This window comes from Panthera onca, chromosome D3 (genome assembly GCF_046562875.1).
Source record: "Panthera onca isolate mPanOnc1 chromosome D3, mPanOnc1 haplotype 2, whole genome shotgun sequence".
Taxonomy (NCBI): Eukaryota; Metazoa; Chordata; class Mammalia; order Carnivora; family Felidae; genus Panthera; species Panthera onca.
In genome coordinates this window covers 9,668,701-9,692,249 of record NC_138350.1, presented here as the reverse complement: position 1 = coordinate 9,692,249, position 23,549 = coordinate 9,668,701, and the positions used below count along the sequence as shown (strand labels likewise).

The following is a 23,549-nucleotide window of genomic DNA, read 5'->3' as shown; positions in this document are numbered from 1 at the left end:
GGTGAACACGCAGCCCCGTGGGATTCTCACGCGTGCGGCTTGCTCGGCCGTGGCTGTGCTGTGTGACTGACTGCGTTACTCACCCCCTCTGGGCCTCAGCCTCCTCATCTGAAAAATGGGGCTGGGAGGTGGACCAAAGACCTTGAAGCCAAGTTGTACAGGCACCTGCCTGACCTCCTACACTTCCTCTTCATTCATTCACTTAGCAGGTATCTGTTGAATTGCCTCGTATGCGCTGGGCACTCTTCTGGGCTCTGGGTTACGGATGTGAATAGAATAGATTTGATCCCAGCCCTCATAGAGCTGATATTTCCCTGGGAGAGACAATAGCTCCCGCCGCCTCCGGGCACAAAATGTAAGGGGCGGGGCAGGGGAGAGGCGCCCCAAGCACTGTAATCGCGATCAATCGCATTTTCATACAATATTTTGAAAAATCGAAATGAGTGCACAAGAACCCATAATGAGCCAAATGGCAACCTTTCCGATAAAGACCGGATCTGACAGGCCTGGGATTTGGTGAGGAGAGGCACGCACGTCCAAGTGAGGCCCTGTCTTTATTTAAAATGTCACTATTTTACTTTTCACGAATTTCTTCCACGTTAATTTTAATTGAAACAATGTTTCATTGCTATGTAATTTCTTCTGATTTCTGAGTTGGGGGTACCCCTTACTTTTTGCTCCCCAGCCGAGGGCCACGCTGGCCTCAGCCTAGACCCGGCCCTGAGAGGCAGGCTGCGAGCCCTCAGAGGGAGGGCCCCTCTAAGTGCCGAGTCAGCTGAGATGTGGGGGAAAAGTGTGACAGGCAAAGGGAACAGCACTGACGATGGCCCTGAGGCCGGGTCAAGCTTGGTGAATCCTAGGAAGAGAAAGAGGCTGGTGTGGCTGCAATTTGGGGAGAGGTGAGGAGGGGCCGGGGAAAGGCAGGAGCTAAGGTCTGTCTGAAAGGTCAGCAGAGATCAAATGATACAGGGTTCTATAGGCCAAGGCGAAGGGGGGGCCCTTTATGCTAAATGCGGTGGGGGCATGGGAGGGTGTAAGCAGGGTGGGGAGAGGGGGCAAAGATCTGCCTTAGCCTCGTTCTAGACTCCAGATCAGGGGGTGAGGGCAGCCCCAACACCGGGCAGGGAGACCAGTGGGGTCTGGCCCACTTTCTGCCCACCTTACCAGCTCAGAAGAAAGGGCTGCCTCACGTGACTTCAAATAAACAAGCCTCAGTTTCCCTCAGCTGCAATGTGGGACGAATTGTAGTACCCACTTCCTAGACTTGAAGGGTCGAGGGAATTAAATAAGCCATGCCCCGGCGAAGCACACAGTACCTTTTCCCTTAAAAGGAAGGGAAAAAAAGCCCTTCCCCACCCACTTCTCTCTCTGCTGGTTCTCCCCTAAATGGAGAAACTTTGGTATTTGTTCTTCAAACATTTATTTTATTCTTTAGGTTTTTTTGTTTTGTTTTGTTTTTTTGTTTTTTTTTTTTTTGGAAGAGGAAGGCTTGGTGAAGGTAATCAGTTTTCGGACTTAAGATAAAAAATCGCAGCAAAGGGTCGGCTTGACTCTTTATAATTAATGGGGCGGCTTGTAATAGGATTCTCCTGCCTATGGCGCTCCCAGGAAACACCTTTTTACATAAGATATTGCCCACGCCGGAGTGGCAGCGAGGTGATTTATGGGGTTCCTTGCTCCAGAAAACCTCTCCTGGGGTTGCCCGGCCGGTGGAATTTATCAGGGAGTTTGGAAACAGTGAGAGAAACCGGCCCATGACATTTTTGGTGGAGTTTAAAAAGCGCAAACACTGGAGAAGGGAGAGGCCGATGGGACGGGGAGCCGAGAGGGAGGGTCCCATTCGGCTGGCTCCTCCGCCAGCAGAGCAGGAGGGCAGTGGCTGGACGGAGGGCGGGGAGGGCTCAGGGGGAGCCTGCCCTTGGCCTGATGCCACCCAAGGGGCCCTGCTCTGGGGATGGCACCACGGAAGCGCCCCGCCTGGGGCTCGCAAAGGGGTCTCCTTTTACTTCCCTCCATCGGGGTCATCGGCTGCGGGCTACCCCAGGGGGGAGGGGGGCGGGGGGTGGCGTGGCCTCTCGCGCGTCCCTGGACACAGCGGTTCCCCTTGACCTTTCTCCGGAGAAGGGTGGGTGCAGCTGGGGGCTATTAGCAGCCGATACCCCCAGCAGCTGCGGAATGGTGCACCTGCCTGATAAAGGGGACTTGAGTCAGGGAGAGAGGCAGCAGTAGGGTCCCTTGTGGAGACAAAGGGGTCCCTGGACAGGAGACGGAACTCAAAGCGGGGGATGGGGCTAGGGGATGCAGGGGGGGTGGGTGGTCTCATCCTCCACTGTCCCAGGGCTCTCGCTCAGGCACAGAGTAAGAACCAAAGTCCTAACCCCAGCCCAGAAGACCCTCCATGATCGGATGTCCTGTTCCCCTCCCCCCCCCCCCCCACAGACACTCTCACCTCTCTGTCCACCTTCTACCATCTTCTGCCATTCTCTCCCTCGCCCGCTCCCCTGCAGCCTTACTGGCCTCCTCACAGGTTCCCACCTCAGGACCTTTGCACATGCTCTCCCCTCTGCTCTTCCCCCCACGTGCCGCACATGACTCGTTCCTTCATTTCCTTCAGGCCTCAGCTCAGGTCTTCCCCTTTCTGAGAGGCCTTCTCGGACCATCCTACCTCAACCTACCGACAGAGTAAGAGACCCGAGAGACCCCTTTCACAACCGAATGCGATGTGAACACGTTGGCCCCTGATTCCAACAAACCCACGCCAACAAGACAGCTTTGAGACCGTCTTGGAAAAGCTGAATACAGACTGAGTAGCGGATCCCATTAAGCAGTAACTTGTTAATGGCGATGGACCTGGTAAGGGTATCATGCGTGCATTAAAACATTTTTTTCCTTATCTATTAGGGGCCATGCTGATATACTTTATAAGTCAAACCATATGATGCCTGGGATCGCTTTGGCAGACTCCAGCGGGACAAACTAGCCCCCCACCTCTTGCGAGGCATTCTCTCTCCTTTTCTCCCGCCTCATCTTTCCTCACACCATCCATCACCATCTGACGTGTCACACAGTTTTCTAATTCCTTTTTTGTAATGTTTATTTTTCCTTTTGAGAGAGAGAGAGAAACGGAGTACAGGCAGGGGAGGGGCAGCAGGCGAGAGAGAGCCGGCCCCAGGCTCTGGGCTGTCTGCCCAGAGCCCGATGCGGGGCTCGAACCCTAGAACCGTGAGATCACGACCTGAGCCGAAGTTAGACGCTTACTCACCTGAGCCACACAGGCGCCCCTGACGCGTCATATTTTTATTTGGGGATTTGTGATTGTCTGTCTGTCTCCATTAGAATGTAAGCGCTACGAGGCCAGGGCTTTTGCTGTATTCCCATCACCTGTAAAAACGCCCAACACAGAGTAGGTGCTTAATAAATATTTGCTAAGCGAATTATTGAGTGACTAAATGAATGGCGGGTGAATGGATGGATCTTTTCTTCCCACATGCTCCCTCTGTTCGGATCTCCCCTCTCAGTCGTCTTCCCAGACGGTCACCAAGCCTGGTGGGCCCCTCACCACGCCAAGTCAATCACTAGGTCGTGTCGGTCCCACTCGACACATTCCTTATTTCCCCAAACTCGTCACCTCTTCTCCAAGCAAACCACACGGCCAGACCACACGGTCAAAGCCGCCGGGGCCCGGCCCAGCGTCACCCGGCCAAGCAGAGGTGAGTCTGGGGTTGGGCATCTGAGCATCTAACCCCAGCACAGACTTCAGCCCAGTCGGGGCACCTCCCACGCCCTCATCCACCGTCACCCAATCACCCGTCCCTTCGTTCCTCGTCATGGCGACAACTGCAAATTGCCCTTTGGTCCCACTTCTCCTCTTTGGAAGTCGAACCCTGAGCTTCAGCCTGGAGAGTGCCTCCCTAGCTACAGACTACATTTCCCATGTTCCTGTGCAGCCAGGTGACCCATGTGATTAAGTCTTGGCCGACGGGCCACCAGCAGGCGCAAAGGGTGTCACATCCAGGGGAAGCCCTTAAAAAGGAAACGTCTTGCCCTCTGCTTTCTCCTTTCCCCACGGCAGCCTTGGTTATTACGGACCAATGTTGAGCATGTGGACAAGGACAATATTTTCAGCGGTGGTGAAGCAACAGGACAGAAGGAACCTGGGTCCCTCTATAACCTCGTGGAACAGAGCCGCCTCCCTTCTCTGAACTAACACCGTAGCGTGGGGTCTCTTCATTCTACCAACTTAACCTGTACCCGTACACGTTTAGTCTGTGTGCCAAAGACTTCTTGTCATCCCTCCATATTCATTTATTCTTCTTTGTCTGTAGCAGAACCTTTGGTCTTAGCTGGGCGTATGGCTGTCTGGAATAAAGACTACATTTCCCAGCTGCCCTTGCAGCTAGCTGTGCCATGGGACTAAGTTCTGACCAATGGGCTATGAGTAGAAAACAGTGTGCATTGATTACAGGGAGCGTCCCTAAAGAGAAGAAATGTGCTTCTCCTCATCCTCTCTGCCTTCCTACTGCCTGGAATGAGGATGTAATGGCCGGCCCCCCAGCATCCATGTGGGACTGTGAGGTGACCACGGCAACGGGATCCATTCACAGCTGAACCAAAAGCAAAGGAGCCTGGGTCTCTGACACCACTGAGACACTACACCAGCCCTTTTAAGTGAAAGAGAAATAAACTTCTATTTTGGTTAAGCCGCTTATTTCTGTGTTTTCTGAATCGCGACGCGGAACCTAATCCTAACTGATACGCTCGCGTGCGTTTATTCATTCTGAAATGAACCAGCAACAACAAAAGAATGGAACTGAGTGTGTAATTCCGGGTTGGATCCTCCTTACCCTTCTGCACGGGACGCCGAGTGGCCAGTCTGCCCCAGAAAGCCCGAGAGGAGCCGGACTTTGAGATTAGGAATAAGTGGGGTCTACATCCTCGTGAGGACAGGCGCCCTACGAGAGCTCTGTGAAGGCCCAGGTGTCCTGGAGGGAGTGGCTGCCCCTCTCCGGGCCTCGCCAACCTCCTGGTTCTCCCGGCAGCTAACAGTCCTGCCGGGCCTTCCAGGAAAGGTGGGCATGAGGCTCTAAGTCAGAGTGATGCTGGTCGCAGGCCCCGGGGGCGTATGGAAAATTAGGCAACCGTCTTCTTACAGGCTGGCGGCGTCTCTGGGTTCCACCAGCCCCAACACCACTCACACCTGCTACTTCCAAAAGAAACTCCTACCCTCTGATTTAAAACACCCTCCCAGCCTCATCAAACACTGCCCCCCAACGTCATCAATATCACAGTGGGTTAGGCTTTGCTCTTCCCGTAAAGGCAGGCGGGACGAACCCCCACGCCCAGGAGGGAGAATGAAAAGTGCACCCAAAGACAGGCGGAGAACGAAAGACAAACTGCCCAGACTGGCCTCATTTTTGCCGAGGGCCAACCGCAGGTCGGGCTCAAACCCAGGCAGCTCGAAGCAAGTGAGTGCAACTCGTGAGACGTGTGCTGACTGTGTAGGCCACCAGTCAGGGCCCTTGCGTAAATGAACAGTCCATGGATGGCTCCCAGTTCCCTCCTAAAGTCCTGACCAGACACTCTGACTGGACAGCGTGGCTCCTGGGCCCAACGGGAACCAATCACTGTGGCCAGGGGACAAACAAGCCTCCAACTGGCTCAGGCTGGGGTCACGGGCTCCTCCGGACTCAGAGCAGTCACTTTCCTGCAGGACTCATCAGAGACTTTCCATGAAGACGTGGGCAAAGACACGTGGTGTTTCCTAAATTGCTTTGAATCTGGCCGAACCATCAGGAGATCTGTTATACCGGGAGTGTGGTTAGATGGGCTTGAGCAGCGGCTGCCTCCCTGAGACAGACCACAAGTTCTCAGTTTGCTCCAATCCCCACCATTCCCTAATGTGTAGCCCCCAGCCAGCCTCCCTGTAGACACTGAAGTTTGAAATCTGCTTGTGGTTGGATAAGTCCCAAATGCAAAGATGTGAAGCACACTATGAGAGAAATCAAATAGCCTTCAAACATTTTTTTAATGTTTATTTTTGAGAGAGAGAGAGAGAGAGCGCGCGTGAGTGGGGTGGGGGCAGAGAGAGGGGGAGACACAGAATGGGAAGCAGGCTCCAGGCTCCGAGCTGTCGGCACAGAGCCTGACGCGGGGCTCGAACTCACGGACCGCAAGATCGTGACCTGAGCCGAAGTCGGCCGCTCAACAACCCACTGAGCCACCCAGGTGGCCCTCAAATGGCCTTCAACTAACGGCAACACTCCCTCATAAATACCTGAGTGTGCGCCCTCGCCCACGTGCACACACACGTGGACCCAAACACGCAGGGGCACACGCAGGGGCACGCAGACGACCCGGGACACAGAGCCAGCCTGAGCCGTCACGTCCCCAGCACGGGGGTCAGGTCTTGCCCTGCAGGTGCTGGGGCATGTGCCCCGCCCTGCATGGGCTCCCGCTGGGGCTGGAGGAGGGGGATGTGTGTCTGCATGTATGACTCTGGTCCCCCCCTCCTCACATCCCGCCTCGTCTGGGTTCCAAGCCCCTGTGTCACCCCGGATTAAGGCTGGAACAAAGGACCGGATGGAGGGGAGGCATCGGGAAGCAGGGTGCCTGGGTCAGGCCGGCCAGGGGGCAGAGGAAGCCTCAGCTACTAGAACACGTAGGGGGCCAAAGGGGCCCTGTGCCCCGCGCGGGGGCCCCGGTGGCGGCGGGGAGGCTGCGTGTACCCAGGGCAGGTACGCGCACCTGGCGGCGGCCCCGTTTGCTGCGCTCTCTGCACAGCCCTGGACAAACAAAACACAGAGAAGCTCCCGCTGCCAGGACCCTCCTCCAGGCTCCCCGTCTCCCCCCCGCAGCGGTCCGCGAGGGCACAGACAGATGGTGAGAGTCCCCGTGCCCGGTGCCCGTCCTGCTACACCCCCTCCCTGCGCCTCCGCCCTGCCCTTGGCATTCCTGGGGTGTCAACCAGGAAGGGCTAAAGTAAGGTCGCTGCCGGGCGTTATCTGAGCGGGGCCACGGGCCCCTCGGCGTCTTATCTCTGGCTCGCCAGGACCGGTAGGTGAGCAAACAGCAGCTGACAAGTCTCCCAGGGGTGCGGCCGCGGCCCAGGCCTGACTGGGAGACGGGGCACCTGGGACTGAGGTGCGCCCTGCCCCTCGCCTGGACCAGCACCGGGCGGAGGGGGAGAGCATAGCTGGCTGAAGCAATCCCATGGGGCTTCTGGGAGGAGGCTGCCCTGCCGATGCGCTTTGAAAGCACATAGGATTTAGAAGCACGGAGAAGCGTGGGAGCAGGAGCAGTCACACACATGCGCCTCGGGGGGTTACGCAGCGGGGTTCTGGTCGGGCTGTGTGGCCTGGAGGAAGCGCTCAACTCCTCTGTGCCTCAGTTTCCTCGTTCGCAAAAATGAAGGTAATGGTATCTACCCACGTGGGTGATCGCGGGATTCAATGACTGCTAAGGCCCATTTGCACACAGTAAGTACTCAGGACACGAATAAACTCTGGCCCCCGCGCACCCTCGTTGCTGGGGAGCACGCTCAGGAGGTAGTAAGAACCAACATTGATTGAAATAGGCCAGGCCCATAGCAAGAATCCGCAAACCACCCATTTTACAGATTAGGACGCTGAGGCTCTGAAGCCGGGCAGTGCTTGCTCAGTGAGGAGGAACAGGGCCGGGCTCGGTTCTGGCTGAATCCACAGCCGGGGCTCTCCGCGCCCCCTCTGTTCCGGGGAGCTCACACCGTAGGGTTCCCAGGAAACACCGCAGGGCCCAGTGGCTTCTGGAGGGGCAACTCTGGCAATCGAGGCCAACGTCAGGGTCAAAGAGAGAATGGGACCCAGGCAGAGGGAGGTCACGGCAGGTCTCAAATTCTCTTGCGGGAAGGAGGAGGTTCCTGGGAGGGGGAGGCGCTTGGGCAAAGGAAAAGAGGCGGGAAGCCAGCACACTGGCGCAGGCTTTGAAGCCCAGAGAAGGGAGGGCACTTGCCCAAGCACACACAGCCCTCCTGAGGCAGCAGGGGGGACTCCGTGGGAGGGGAGCCAGGGGCTGTTGCCAGCTGGACCCCACACCCTCGGAGCCTTGTTTCCAGCAGGGTCGTGAGGGTGGGATAGGGCTTCCCGATTCCAAGACCTCATGGGCTCCGGCCATCTCTGGGACCTCAGCACCCCTAGCTGGGGTGAAGGCCCCTGAGGGGCAGAGCCCAGGGAGGCTGGAGGGGCGGGTCCCGGCCTTCCCAGCCCAGAGCCCGGCTTCCCCATCAGAGACGCTTTGCTGCCCCCTGGTGGCTCCAAAAGATTCTAATTTCCCTTCCTAAGGGATGCTTCCCACAGGTCAGATCAGCACCCACCCTCCTTGTGACCCGCAGGTGTATCCGAACCAACCTGGAGGTCCTCCCTCCTTCCCCGATGTCCCGCCACCACCGACCTGCACACAAAGGTGTCATATTGAAAATCACAGGGTTTGAGCCTGGCTGGGCCGCACTCCAGCTATGACCCTGAGTGGGTTCGGTCACCTTCCTGTGCCTCAGTTTCCCCATCTTTAGAACGGGGGTGATAATAATGGTTTCTGCTTCATAAGGACCTTTGTGAACATTAAAGAAGCAAATGCATAGAGAGCGCTTGGTAAAGGGACGTCTGGGTGGCTCAGTCAGCTGAGCGTCCGCCTTCGGCTCAGGTCATGGTCTCACAATCCGTGGGCTCGAGCCCCGCGTCGGGCTCTGTGCTGACAGCTCAGGGCCTGGAGCTCCCTTCGGATTCTGGGTCTCCCTCTCTCTCTCTGCCTCTCACTCACTCACACTCTGTCTCTGTCCCTCAAAAATGAATAAAGGTTAAAACTTTTTTTTTTTTTTTTTTAACAAAAAGCGCTCGGTAAAGACTGGTGATATTGTCCTTGCCTACCCAGGCCTGAGGTCCCCCTCCTCCCGAGCGGGTCCCCCAGGGAGGAAAGCCCTGAGGGGGTTCCGCATGACGGGATTCCCTTAGAGACCCAAGTTTTGCTTCCTTGCTATCATCACCATGTGATGTAGAAAGAGGCGCCTCACCGCAGAGCCAGCCTCGAGGAGAGACCGGACCAGCTGGAATCACAAATTCAACTCAGAAAGGGTTTATTGGCCAGGGCTGCGGGGAGTCACAGGGAGCAGGAGGGCTTCCTGTAGGAGGCGGCTGCGCCATCCACGAGCCCAGAGGCCCCTCGGCCACCTGCGGGTGTGTCCGTCCGGAGGAGGGGCCCTCAGCTCTGACCCAGCTGGGCTTTCAGGGCCTGCAGCCCTTGACTGTTGATGTTGTTGCCTCCACACACAATGACCACGACCGAGGCCAGGGAGGGGCTCAGGCGGCCCTCAGCCTGGAGCCTCCCCAGGAGGCCTGAGTAGATGACAGCCAGAGCTGCCCCGCAGGCAGGCTCCACCAACATGCGCTCGTCGTCTGCCCGGAGGAGGGGACGGGGGTGGATGAGAAGAGAGAAAGGGAGGAGGAACCAGTCAGTGCTCAGTAGGCTCTGGGCACTGCAAATCCATGAAGCCAGCCAGCCAGCCATCTCGCAATCCATCATTTGGCTGACCCCCTCTCCATCCATCAATCTGACCATCTATCCATCCATCCATCCACCTTTCATCTATCTATCCATCCATCCATCCCTCTATCCATCATGGGACTGTCTGTCTGTCCATCCATCAGCGTGTCCATCAATCAACGGATCCATCTATCTATCCATCCATTCATCCATCATCCCCTATCCATCACGGGACTGTCTGTCTGTCCATCCATTAGTGTATCTATCAATCAATGTATCCATCCATCCATCCGTCCGTCCATCTATCCATCCATGCATTCATCCATCCATCCCCTATCCATCATTGGACTGTCTGTCCATCCGTCAATGTGTCCATTAATCAACGTGTCCATCCATCCATCTATCCACCCACCCACCCATCCATCCATTATCTACCTTTCCACTCACTCATACATTCACCCATTCATTCAACAAATATTTATTGAGTGCCCACTCCCTGCCAGGCCCTATGCTAGGAAGGCTCTGGGGACACAACAGTACACAGGACACAGCAGGCCCCACCCTCACGGGGGCTACATCTAGTGCCATGGATGAATAAGGACCAGGCAGGTATGAACAGACAAACTGATGCCTGGGACGTCTCTAACCCCGGCAGGATGTGGGTGGGAGACCGGAGGAGGCTGCCCGGAGCAGGTGCCGTGATGACTGAGTAGCCCTGAGTCACACGAAATCGACAGGGGCCAGGGATGGGCGGCCGGAAGGAAGAAGGTACACATGGAAGCCTGGAGGCTAGAGACGGCCCGGCACACGCCCCTTCTGTGCACTCAACGTGCAGTTATTTGGTAAGCACCGCACGCCCAGCCCCGTGGCAGGCACTGAGGATACAGACAAGAGAGAACACGCTACCTCTAGGGGCCCAGGGACCTCATGAGTCTCCGAGCCTGGGGAGGGAGGGCAAGGCTCACTCACCCAGGAACTTCTGCACAGCACTCACGGCCTGGGCATCGTCCACTACCTCAGAGAAGATCTCCAGCTCCTTCGTGCACTCCAGGGCCCTCCTGGCCACAGTCTTGGCACCCAGGCTCTTGGCCACACTGTAGGAGGGGGCAGGCAGGACAGGGAGCGCAGGGGTGTGGGGAAGAGCTGGTGAATCCTCGGACCTCCGCCTTCGCGGACCCAGCCCTCCAAGCCCCAGGGCCCCCTCCCATCCAGCCATGAGCCGCGGCTCAGCCCTGTAAGAGGCTAGCACAGCACTGGCCCAGAGGACGTGCTCAACGATCGGGTGTCCCACGAATGGCGGACAAATGCACCTCACTCCCTCCCACTCGATAACCATGAGTGTGCCCTTCCTTTGCATGGACCCCAGAAACCCAAGCACAGAAATGGGTTGGTTTTTTTTTTTGCATCTTATTCGTTAATAACTATTTATCACGTCTGCACGATAACTAATACTTGCTGAGTATCTGCAGGGTGATAGATGCATTTTCTCTTTCAATTCTCATGATCCCCCCTTGAGTTAGAAATTTATGAACTCTTGGGGCGCCCGGGGGGCTCAGTCGGTTGAGCGTCCGCCTTCGGCTCGGGTCATGATCTCACGGCTTGTGAGTTCGAGCCCCGCGTCGGGCTCTGTGCTGCCAGCTCGGAGCCTGGAGCCCGCTTCGGATTCCGTGTCTCCCACTCTCTCTGCCCCTTCCCCTCTTGCACTCAGTCTCTTGCTCGCAAAAATAAATAAACATTAAAAAAAGTTTTTTTTAGGGGCACCTGGGTGGCGCAGTCGGTTAAGCGTCCGACTTCAGCCAGGTCACGATCTCGCGGTCCGTGAGTTCGAGCCCCGCGTCAGGCTCTGTGCTGACGGCTCGGAGCCTGGAGCCTGTTTCCGATTCTGTGTCTCCCTCTCTCTCTGCCCCTCCCCCGTTCATGCTCTGTCTCTCTCTGTCCCAAAAATAAATAAAAAAACGTTGAAAAAAAAAAAAAAAATTAAAAAAAAAAAAAGTTTTTTTTAAAGAAAGAAATTTATGAACTGCCTTTTACAGAGAGGAAATTGAGGCTCGGGGGGAATAAGTAACTGATTCCAGGACACGTAGTGAGTCAGTAGTAGAACGTGGAATCAAATCCAGGCAGTCTGGCTCCAAGGTCCTTGCTTCTTATCTCTGTGCTTGGGATCACCTACCTGCTGGCACTTTCCGGAGCTGGGCAGTTTGCCTCAGGCCCAGGAGAGACTTTGCCGAGTCCATCACAGCTGGCTCTGCGTCCCGAGGGGCCCAGAGCATAGATTCGGGAGCCAGGCTGCCTGGTTTGAAACCTTGGCTCTGAGCTAAGCAGTGTGACCTTGGGAAAGTCACTTCACCTCTCTGAGCCTCAGTATCCTCAATCTGAAAAATGCAGATAATCATGAGATTGTCCTGGAGACGGACTTCGAACATTTCAAGGGCCTAAAAGATTTGAGAGCCTGGCATTTCACTAGATGTGAGTTCTACAGAAGGCTTAGTGGTGGTTATTATCATCGCCATCGCCAAGAATAAAGCCAACAGCAACAAGAGAGAAATGGTCTCACAACTACAAAGACCCACTAGTGGTTGCCAGAGGGGAGGGGGCTGGGGGGATGGGCGATACAGGTGAAGAAGAGGAAGAGGTACAGACTTCCAGTTATGAAATTAACCAGCCAAGGGGATGAAAAGGACAGCATGGGGAACCGAGTCAACGATACGGTAATAGCTTTGTGTGGTGACAGATGGCAACAACACTCAAGGCGGCCAGCGCAGCGTAATGTATAGGCTTCCCGGGTCGCTATGAGGTACACCGGAAATGAATAGAGTATTATAGGTCAACTATATACTGGGTGGCAACTGCCTGGCTGAGCCACGGAGGATTTCATCAATGCAAGAAGGGCTGGTATTTCAGGTGGAAAGGACAAGAAAGGCTCAGAGATTAGAGGCACAAATAATTTCCAGGAAAAAAGCAGTACAGAGATGCTGGAGGGTGGGTGGGGCCAGAAAGGAGGAGAGATGGTAACCAGAAAGACAAGAAGGAGACTCATATATCCGGATAGAATTCTCTCTCTTTTTTTTTTTAATTTAATTTAATTTTTTCAAATTTTTTTAATGTTTATTTATTCTTGAGAGAGAGATCACAAGCCAGGGAGGGACAGAGGGAGAGGGAGACACAGAATCTGAAGCGGGCTCCAGGCTCCGAGCTGTCAGTCAACACAGAGCCCAATGCAGGACTCGAACTCATGAACTGCGAGATCCTGACCTGAGCTGAAGTCGGACATTTAACTGACTGACCCACCCAGGCATTCCTAATTTATTTTTTTTTAATATTTTTTATGTTTATTTATTTTTGAGAGAAAGAGAGAGAGAGAAGCAGGCTCCATGCTGTGCCAACAGCTCAGATCCTGAAGTGAGGCTCGAACTCACGGACCATGAGATCATGACCTGAGCCAAAGTCAGATGTTTAACTGACCGAGCCACGTAGGTGCCCCCAGATAGAGTTCTTGAGGTAAGGACTGAGTTGTTTCTCTAACTGGTCACCCAGAACCTTACACAATAGGTGCTTAATATAGATGACTTAGGGGGCGCCTGGGTGGCTCAGTCAGTTAAGTGTCTGACTCTTGATCCCAGCTCAGGTCATGATCTCACAGTTCATGAATTCAAGCCCTGCATCGGGCTCTATGCTGAGGTGCAGAGCCTGTTTGGGATTCTCTCTCTCTCCTTCTCTCTGACCTTCCCCAGCTTGTGCTCGCTCTCGCTCTCTCTCTCTCTCACTCTTCCTCTCAAAATAAATAAATTTTATATATAAATAAATTATATATATATACATATATATGTACAAATACATATACATATACAAATTCACTCATTCATTTCACAAACATTTGTTGAGCACCTACTGTATATGCCAGGCACATTTTACTTGTGTGTAACTATGCATGCACAAGGGGAAAACAAAGACTAGGAAAATGTAGCCCATTGTTCATCTTTGGATGGTGGGATTGAAGGTGCCATTTTGTTTTCTGTTGCTTATTGCTTGCCTACATTTTCTACCTTACCTGCAACACACTTAACTTCCTTTTTAACGGTACATACCAATGAAACTTGTTTTATTAATTCATGAAACTTAAACAGATCATATCCTTCATCTACTTGTTTGGCATCACCTTCTAAGTGAGATCCACATTTCCATGGTCGGGGTCCCCAGGTGAAGTAGAACCTCTTGTGTACACCCTGCCTCCACCAGTTGGGACTGAGAAGCCCAGTGACACTAACACCCCCATCCTCCAGCCCCCCACAAATGCCCCCAGCCCACACCTACCTGGTGATGTCTGGCAGTGTGACTAGCTTGCCTGCCTTGATGGCTGCATTGAAACAGCATGCCCCTTGGGTCTCTGCTGTGATGATGGGCACATGCTTCCAGCCCACCTCTATGAGGCCAGCTGCCACGCCAGCTAGGAGCCCTCCACCACCTACTGCCAGCACCAGGGCCCCTGGTGGGGTCCCCAGTGCTGCCTTCAGCTCTCGCACCAGGCTGGCATGGCCTTCCCTGGGGGAAGGAGGAAGCAGGTTGAGCAAGGTCTCCCCACATATACACAAACTCTCCTCCATTCCCAAAGGCTCACATATACACAAACTCTCCTCATCACCACCCCAATCCCCACCCGCATCAAGGGGAGAGGAGACCCAGGAACACTTAGTTCACTCAGCTTTCATTCATTCAATGTATTCATTCACTCATTCTTTCCAGGCACGTTCTCAGACACTGTCCCGTTTAATCCCCTCCACAACCTTGGAAATGGGTAGTTAGTGTGTGCTTAAGAGGAGACCAGCATGTCACTTGGAACCAGCTGACTCAAGTTCTGGGCCTGGGACCCGATGTCTTGGCCACGTACTAGCTGTGTGATCTCAGGCAAGTTCCTTGACCCCTCTGTGCCTGTGAAATGGGCATAAAACACTCACCTCTAGGGCTTTGGGGAGGATCAAATGGATTAAATGCATCCCAAAGTGCATGCCATAAACAGGATTTGTTATTAACATTTCCATTTTATACATGTGGAAACTGAGGCATGGGGTGGTGAGATACTTTGCCGAGTCCCACAACTCACAAGTGACAGAAGCAGGGCCTGAACCCCAGTGTGCCTGGCTTCCAAGCATCTTCTCCTTTCTAGGCCTCAGTTTTCCCTTCTGTACATTGGGAGGACGCCAACGCAACGAGGGTCTGGGCTCTCAGCTCTATGAGGGAGGGACAGCAACCTTACCAGATCAGGGGGTGGTCAAACGGAGGGACATTCACCCAACCGTCCCTCTTGGCCAACTCTTGCGCCTTCAGACTGGCCTCGTCCCAGACCTAAAGAGAAACCGAGGGTCTCAGAAGCCCCAGGCATCAGACCACTCGGAGGCTGGAGCAGAGCCTGAGGTCTCCTGGATGGCCCCAGTCCCGTGCCGGGGGACGCAGAGAAAGCAAAGAAATGGTCTCTGTCCACAAGGAATTTCTAATCTAACCGCAGAGATGGGCCTCATTCTCTTGAGTCATTGAAACAAAAATGAGATTCAAAACCATGTGGCCCTTGACTCACCTGGACCAGCTGCCTCCTCACAGGCTTTCCTGCCTCCTGTCCGTTGCCCGAGTAAGGGTCCCATCGTGTCCCTCCCCTGCTCAAAATCCTGTCATGGCTCCCCATTGCCCTCAGATGAAAACCTGTGCCAGCCTGACCCGCAAGCCGCCCTGCTGCTGAGGTGGCCATCCCCACCCCCACTCTCGGGCCTCACCTGTCATCCCCCCCCCCCCAGGGGAATGGAATGCACCAATGCTCATCCCCATCCATGCCTTTCCCTCGCTCTTTCTTCTGCCCATGACCCCCTCTGCCCTTTCTCCAATGGGAGGACTTGTATTCCCCTCTCAAGACCCAACCCAGGGGACCCTTCTTGGGGAGACTTTCCTGGGTCATCTCCCCAAATCTGAGGCACAGCCGGGTGGTAGTTTGGACCACTGCCCAGTTCCTTCCCTCCATTACATTCACACACCATGCCTTTTGCCACGTGACCACTGTTCTTCCCACTAGAGAGGGCAGAGGACATTCTCCACCACCAATTGATGTAGGTCCCAGTGTGGAACTTGCTTTGGCCAATGCCATGTGACAGAAGCGACAGCACAACAGTTCTGAGCCACGGCCTTGAGAGGCACTCTGCTCTCACTCTTCCTGACATTCACCTTGAGAAGAACAAGTCCCAGGTGGCCACTGGTCAAGACGGATGAGGGGCACGCGTGCACAGCTTAATCCCGTCTGCAGCCTGAAGCAGAGCCACCCTGGCCCACGCACAGGCCCATGAGCAAGACAGATCATGTTTCTCATAAGCCCCTGATATGTGGGGGCTGTTTGTTATGCAGCATTATCTAGCAGCAATCACTGATTAAAACAGTATACCTTCTCTGTTCTTCCTCAGGGCCCTGTGCTTCCCATCACAACACTTACCACATTCTCTTGTCACCATCTGCTTATCTGTGTGTCTCCCCAACATCGGGGAGTTTTGCAAGAGTAGAGACCATGGCTTACTATCTCTATATCGCTGGCTCTAACATACTACAGGCACATAGTAGAAGTTCAATGAATATTGGATGGATGGATGGATGGGAGGGAGGGAGGGAGGGAGGGAGGGAGGGAGGAAGGAAGGAAGGAGTAGAAAGGAGGGAGAAAGGAAGGGACAAAGGGAGGGAAGGTGATGAGAGATGGATGGATAAATGGATGGATGGATGGATGGATGGATGGGAGGGAGGGAGGGAGGGAGGAAGGAAGGAAGGAAGGAAGGAAGGAAGGAAGGAAGGAGTAGGAAGGAGGGAGAAAGGAAGGGACAAAGGGAGGGAAGGTGATGAGGGATGGATGGATAAATGGATGGATGGATGGATGGATGGATGGATGGGAGGGAGGGAGGGAGAGAGGAAGGAAGGAAGGAAGGAAGGAGTAGAAAGGAGGGAGAAAGGAAGGGACAAAGGGAGGAAAGGTGATGAGGGATGGATGGATGGATGGATGGATGGGAGGGAGGGAGAGAGGAAGGAAGGAAGGAAGGAAGGAGTAGAAAGGAGGGAGAAAGGAAGGGACAAAGGAAGGGAAGGTGATGAGGGATGGATGGATAAATGGATGGATGGATGGATGGGAGGGGGGAAGGAAGGAAGGAAGGAGTAGGAAGGAGGGAGAAAGGAAGGGACAAAGGGAAGGAAGGTGATGAGGGATGGATGGATAAATGGATGGATGGATGGATGGGAGGGAGGGAGGGAGGGAGGGAGGGAGAGAGGAAGGAAGGAAGGAAGGAGTAGAAAGGAGGGAGAAAGGAAGGGACAAAGGGAGGAAAGGTGATGAGGGATGGATGGATAAATGGATGGATGGATGGATGGATGGATGGATGGATGGGAGGGAGGGAGGGAGAAAGAGAGGAAGGAAGGAAGGAAGGAGTAGAAAGGAGGGAGAAAGGAAGGGACAAAGGGAGGAAAGGTGATGAGGGATGGATGGATAAATGGATGGATGGATGGATGGATGGATGGATGGATGGATGGATGGGAGGGAGGGAAAGAGGGTAATGGATGGGAGGATGGTTGAACGGATGAATAACTAGAAGAAAGGAGGAAGAAAGGAAGGAAGGAAACTGGGCACTGAATATTTGGACACCAGGTCTCAGGTACCATGGTATGGTTTTTAGTTTTAATTCTGATGCTTTAAAAAATTCTCTTTTCCAAGGATGCTTTTTTTCCTTCTTTCCAGGAAGGTAGAAGGATTACATAGTTGCATCTCTGTTTCCTCAGTAACGAGATGAGCCAGCGATATCCTTGATGGCGGGCCCCTTTCTCACTGGGGTGGTCTCAGAATGAGAAATGATGCCACCGTGATCTTTCTCTACGCTTTTTGTCTCATCAAATGCCAACAATTTTCAGACGAATAAGGCCAAGTGTTAGTGAGGATGTGAGGACACGGGCACACTCCTGGCCCATTAGCTTCCTGTTTCTCCTGGGCCCACGCAGGGCAAGGAGGGGTAGGTAGAGGCGGGAAGCGCTAGGCCTCAATATACATCATGCCTCGCTCCTGCCCCTCGGCTCAGCCATCCTAAGAGAAGGCTGGGCTCCAGGCATAGTTCATTTTAAAAATGTGTGTGGATGGCGGTGGGGCGGGGGGCAGATACCATCTCTTAGGGGTGAGTGGAGGGTAAAGGGGGACAGCCCACTCCATCCGGCTTCTCCTTCCTGGGGTCCTTACCTTTCCAGCCAGCTGGACTTCAGCCCCCTCCCCCTGCAGCCTCCTCACCACGTGAGGGGAGGTGCCCTCAGGGAGCACAATGGTGGCAGGGATGCCCAGCTTCCGAGCGGCATAAGCAGCAGCAAAGCCTGCGTTGCCCCCTGTGGAAGAATTGGAAGGGTGGTCAGCGTGGTTTTGGCTCATTAACACACTCTCCCCCCTCCCCGCTACTTCCCTTTGTGAGCCACTCCTTCCCCACGCTCATATGCCCCACCTTCTGTGCTCTTTCTGGTCCCAGAGGTGGATATGTGACCTAGAATGAGTCAATCAGAGAACTCAGTCCCCTAACCTGTGACTTTCAGGGATGAGAACATGACCCAAGACGGGTGCAAAAGACCAATTCATGGATTGAGGAGAACCAGCCAGAAGGGGTGCTCCCTTTTCACTAGGGCTGATAGGATGACAGGAGGCAAGCCTGGAACTCCTGATGGCCATCTTGCTGCTCTGAGGTCTGCGTGAGATTAAAGCTAGTACAGAGGAAAGACAAGCCAAGAGAAGGAGAAATACAAAGGGGAGCTCCTGGATCCAGCTGTACCTGAAAGCCACTTATCCCAAGAATTTTCCATTCTTGGAACCTGTAGCTTAAGCCTGTATAAATTGGGTTTTGGTCACTTCTGCCACGAGTCCTGAATGACGGGAAGAGGGTGGGCAGAGGACAGTGGCCACCTGACCATGACCTTGATGAGGCGGGACCTTCGGGAGGAGGCTGATCCCCGGACATCTACTGCTGCTGCTCCAGCTCTTCCTCCCCCACACCCAGAGCTGAGGACCCAGCCCTGAGGGTCACCTGAGGAGCACACCAAGTGTCTGCATCCCTTCTTGACCGCCTGGGAAGAGAAGGAATGAGCTTAGGGGCTGACCCAAGCAGATGTCACAGAGCCTGTGCGGGATGGACTCAGACCGTCCCCAGCCCTCTCCTCACCCCTCGTCCTGCCCCTCCCATCTGTACAAGTCTGCTTCTCCCCTCCTGCCCTTGCCCCCCATCCAGCCGGCATCCATCCCCCGCCTCCTCCTCCTTCCCCTCCGCCCTCACTTCTCCTCTCCTGCCAACACCTCACCTCCTGGCAGAAATGCCCAATGCCCCGGATCTTGAAGGAGCCGGCCGGCTGCACGTTCTCACACTTGAGGAAGACGGTCGTGCCTGCCACCTGGGATAGTGCCCGGCTCTCCAGCAGAGGAGTGACCACATGGAAATGCCCACCCTGAGCACAGTCTGCCAGGGGGCTCTCCATTCCAGCAGCCTGCAGAAGAACGCGACGGTCATAGCCCAGGCTGCTCCAGCAGGAGACCCCTTAACCGGGACAGAGGAGGGAAAGAGGGAGAAGAGCCTCGACTAGGCCCCTCAGCCCTATCTGGCTGCGGAGCTGTGACACTCCAGGCACCTAGCTGCTCAGTGTCCCCGTCTGGACCACCAGGTTTCACTCTGTAACGGGCGTTGCCCACAGTGCTGGGGATGTAGAACGTGGCCAGTACCTGGGGATGAATGAATGAGAGTAGAATTCATTCATTCATTCACTCATCATTCATTCATTCAAGCAGGCTGCAAAAAAAAAAAACAACCCTTTTCTTGAGCACCTACTATGTGCCAGGCAGTTCCAGGTTTGGCGACCCAGGAGTGCCCAAGTCAGAAGCAGCCCCTGCTTGGCCAGAGCTCACATTCTAGCTGCGGAGACAGGATCGCAAAATGTCAAACAGGGGTGACAGGGGCAGGAGGCAGTATTTTAAATTTTTTAAAATCTATTTATTTTTGAGAGAGAGAGAGACAGACAGACAGAATGTGAGCAGGGGAGGGGCAGAGAGAGAGGAGAAACCGAGAATCCCAAGCAGGCTCCCCACTGCCAGCGGTGGCCGGACGTGGGGCTTGAATCCATGAACCGTGAGATCATGACCGGAGCGGAAATCAAGAGTCAGAGGCTTATCTGACTGAGCCACCCGGGCGCCCCTATTTATCATTATTATTATTATTACATTTCCCTCCTGTATTATTTCATCTGCAAATACTTCAGCACACATCTCTGAAAGTGAAGAACTCTTTTCCAACAAGGTAGCCACATGGTTTCATAACTGTATACGTTTGGGCAAACTCACTGAATTCTAACTCAAAGTGGGCTCATTTTATTTTATGGAAATTACACCTCAAGGATGCTAAGGTTTTTTTTAATCGTCAAATACCATTATCACTTCCAAAAATATTATTAATCATCTCTTATTATCATCAAATACCTGGTGAATGTTCACCTTTCCCTCCCTCTCATTAAGCTGGATAAATGGCCGGTTTTGCTGTCAGTGATTTGGGGTTTCTAACAGTTTGAACCAGGATGCAGATCGGATCTGCGCGTGTGCGTTGGTTGAGAGGTCTTTGAATTCTCTTTCGATCTGCAGGTTCTCCAACGGGGATGTTGGAGATGAGGGACAACAGGGAGCCCAGGGAAAAGCATTCCTGCAGAGGGAACAGGGGTGGAAACCCCTTGAGAGAGAAATGAACTTGGGGAGATTCCAGTGCAGGGATAAGGGGGTTGGGCGCAGGAGGCGAGCAAGGAGGGCTGGGCAGGGACTTCTGGAAGGGCCTACCAGACCACGGGGAGGAACTGGAATGTTCTTCTAATTCTGCTTGCAGCGGGAAGCCATCGGGAGGTTTTGAGCAAAGGCCCCGTTAGTGCAAAAGCAACCCCTCTTTTTTCACTGGGGGCAGAAAAAGCATTGGGCCAACCCCTGCAGTTCCGCTGTTGGCCAGTAGGAGGAGCGCTGCAGCTTTCACCGCCCGGGGGGGGGGTGGGGGGAGGAAGGGGCTCTTGTCCACCCGTACTTGGTCACATTGCGCCCCTGCCCCACCAGAGTTCCAGGGCTCCTGCCCCTGAAGTTGACCCGGGGCCCTTGCTGGGATGGCCCTGGGATTCCCTGGTTAGAGCAGAGTCTGAGGCACCTCCACCCAGTTCCATCAGGGGCACTTCTCAAACTGAGCATGGCATTGACGAAGACGGCCCCGTGGGTCACCCAAGCTCAGCATACCTCAGCCTGGGCCTCACCTTGGCCCCGGGCTCTGGGCTGAATCAGAGACCAAAGTTAGAAACCAGCTCTGCCTTCCTAGCTGTGTGACTCCAACAAGTGTCTCAACTTCTCTGTGCCGTATTCTCTTTTGTAAAAAGAGACTAATAACAGTCCCCAGACTCGCAGCGTATGCTGTGCATTCACAATAATAATAGCCCCCTTTGTTGAGTCCCCAGTATATGCCAGACATCAGGGGAGTCCTCTAGAGGCATTTCCTCACTGGGGCCTTGTCACAGGGCGGGCGTGCTTACCCTCACTGTAGCATGTCTGTAGGGCACCCACGAGGTGCAGGCCCTGACCTAGGAACTGGGGAGACCACGGTGAGCAGGACAGACATCTACTCTTGGAGCTGATGGGGGAGATCGGCGATCAACAAATAACTGTATAGACAAACAAAATAATCGGAAATGGTGAAAGTCGCTAGGAGGAAGACACACACCTAGGGAGTCTGAAAGAGAAGAACCCATTGCCAGCCAGGCACCGTGCCGGGAACCTTATATGCCGTCGTATATAATCATCGCAACAACCCCGAGGTAGGTTCACCCACTAGCTCCGCGGTACAGACAACGAGACTGAGGCCCAGAGAGGTTAGGTTATCGACCCAAAGTCACACAGCTGGAAATGGCAAGGCCAGGCTTCAGACTCGGGCAGGGCACTTGGGCATCTGTGTTCTTAACACGGTGCCATGCTTTCTCTATTAGATGGCGACGATGGGGACGGTTAGGGTTGTGAGCATTTCATACTAATCGCCAGTTGTCCTTAGGCGCCAAATGCTCCTGGCTCAGTTCCCAGGCCCGCCTAGTGCTGTCAGTTACACTATCGGCCCACCGAAGGACGGCAGGCATCAGTCAAATGGACAAGCCTCAAACCGTCAACAGCCTTATCAGGCCCAGATGCCCATAAGGACGCAGGCCTCCCAGACTGAGGTCTGGGGCCAAGGTGAGACCTCGGCCTAGGGACGCATGGCTCTGACCATATGTGGCAACCACTGGGGCTGAGGTGGGAGCCCCGGGCCCTCTTGGCTGTGGGGCAATGCAGTGGGAAGCCCGGGGCTTGGGTTCAGGTCCCAGCAAGCACGACTTTGGCCACGTCCCTCTTCCTCACCGGGCCTCACCTGCCGCATCTATGAATTAGGGTAACAGTCATCTGCTGTTTCTGCCTCCTTTGTCCCTCAGGCTTTCCCAGAGGCCACCTGGGTGGCATAGCCAAATCCCTGGGACGAGCGCCGGGAAGCTTTGCCTGGCAGGAAGCCCCTCTGGCAAGAAGGGCCTGCTCCCCAGCCATCAGAGTCCCCGGCACCCCGCCTTCTTTTCCAAGGCAGTCCAGACCACAGAGCACCCCGAGTTAAGTGAGCATTCCTGGGAAGGTTTCGCACCCCTACCCTCTCAGTTTGTGTCCACTCATCATGGACTTTGCTCCAGAACCTTCCAGACTATCCTACGCGCACATGCACACACAGCCCCAGGGGCAGCATTCGGGCCCCAGGCCCCATTACCTCTCAGCCGAACAGTCCTCAGACCCAGCTTGGCTCCAGTCTGCGGCCCGGGCGGCCAGCCCAGCCGGAGCACCAGCTCTGCACAGTTTCCTGCAACTTCCTGTAGCCTTGGCCCCTCCTCCCCCGTTAAAGGGACACCTCCCCGCCGGAGGAAGAAAGGGGACAAGATTCAATTCAACCTTCACTGCCTGGCTGTGCGCTGTCCAGGGTCCCATTGGACAGATGAAGAAATTGAGGCTCAGAGAGGGAGACTCTCTTGGCCAAGGCCACCCAGCTAGACTCTCCTTGGCCAAGGACCAGCTCTCCTGTGACACCGACATCTCCAAATCCTCTTACCCAGGGTCCAGTATCTGCTCTGTGTGCCAAGCCACCATCCCTGGGCCACTGTCAGGTCAGCTTAGGTCAAAGGACAAAGAGACAATTGTTATCTGTCACACGAGAAGGCATAATTTTTTTCTGAAGCCCCTCCTCACCTCTAATATTTCACACCCAACACAGGCACCCAAATAATTATTATGGTTCAAATGAATGACTCTGACCATGGATTCAGTCAACAAATATGTACTGAACGCCTACTATGTGTCGAGCGCTGGGACTTTAGCCTCAAAGGACACAGCAAGTCCCCTGCCCTCATGAAGCCCCAAGGGGCCACCAGAGAGCAGTTACCATCGGTGTGCTATCAGATGTTATCAGGCAGAGGTGGGGGAGGGCTGTGGACGCCCAGAGCAGGCACCTCACCTGGCCCCGGGGGGGCTGGGAAATTTCTTGGAGGACGGCAGGTTTGGGGCTGGAGATGTGGGCAAGGAACCACAGTCTGCAGGATGCCTATGCCACTCCAGAATCTGGAACTTACCCAGGGGTACTGGGGACCCATAGAAGACTATAGGCGGAGGAATAACACGAGCAAATTTATATCTTGTCACCATCTCGCTGGGTGAAACTGAGCTAGTCATATCCATCTCTGAGCCTCAGTTTCCCTATATACAAAACGGGAGGTGAGCTCCAGGAAGGACCTGGCAGCCGAGATGTCCTTTGCCCTCCTAGGACTACGTGTGACCTCCCCAGGCTTGATGATTAACTCCTGGCTGCTCGCGGTCAAGTTGAGCTGCTTGGCCATGACCCTTGATGAGGGTTCTGGCAGCTTCCTTGCCATCCTCCCACGAAACATGTACCCGTCCTCGTCAAATGTCCTGTCCTGGACGGGGCACTGGGGACGCAGAG

The 23,549-nt window shown here is 54.5% G+C and overlaps 1 protein-coding gene across 5 annotated transcripts; it reads right to left on the bottom strand.

The window, feature by feature from the left end:
- Positions 1-9,086: 9,086 nt before the first annotated feature.
- Positions 9,087-22,452, bottom strand: SDSL (serine dehydratase like). 5 transcript variants are annotated; one of them, XM_078435766.1, is made up of 10 exons: positions 22,329-22,423; positions 20,009-20,225; positions 19,365-19,448; positions 18,844-19,026; positions 18,573-18,612; positions 17,747-17,886; positions 14,762-14,850; positions 13,822-14,049; positions 10,480-10,604; positions 9,087-9,422 (listed from the first exon to the last, which is right to left on the bottom strand). In XM_078435766.1, exons 4-10 carry the CDS (start codon positions 19,015-19,017, stop codon positions 9,229-9,231), a joined length of 990 nt encoding a protein of 329 aa, XP_078291892.1. In that variant the 5' UTR covers positions 19,018-19,026; positions 19,365-19,448; positions 20,009-20,225; positions 22,329-22,423; the 3' UTR covers positions 9,087-9,228. The 5 variants fall into 5 exon arrangements, with proteins under 5 accessions (XP_078291892.1, XP_078291893.1, XP_078291894.1 ...); XM_078435767.1 differs by lacking the exon at positions 19,365-19,448; XM_078435768.2 differs by lacking the exons at positions 20,009-20,225; positions 22,329-22,423 and adding an exon at positions 21,085-22,296.
- Between the last annotated feature and the right edge of the window lie 1,097 nt (positions 22,453-23,549).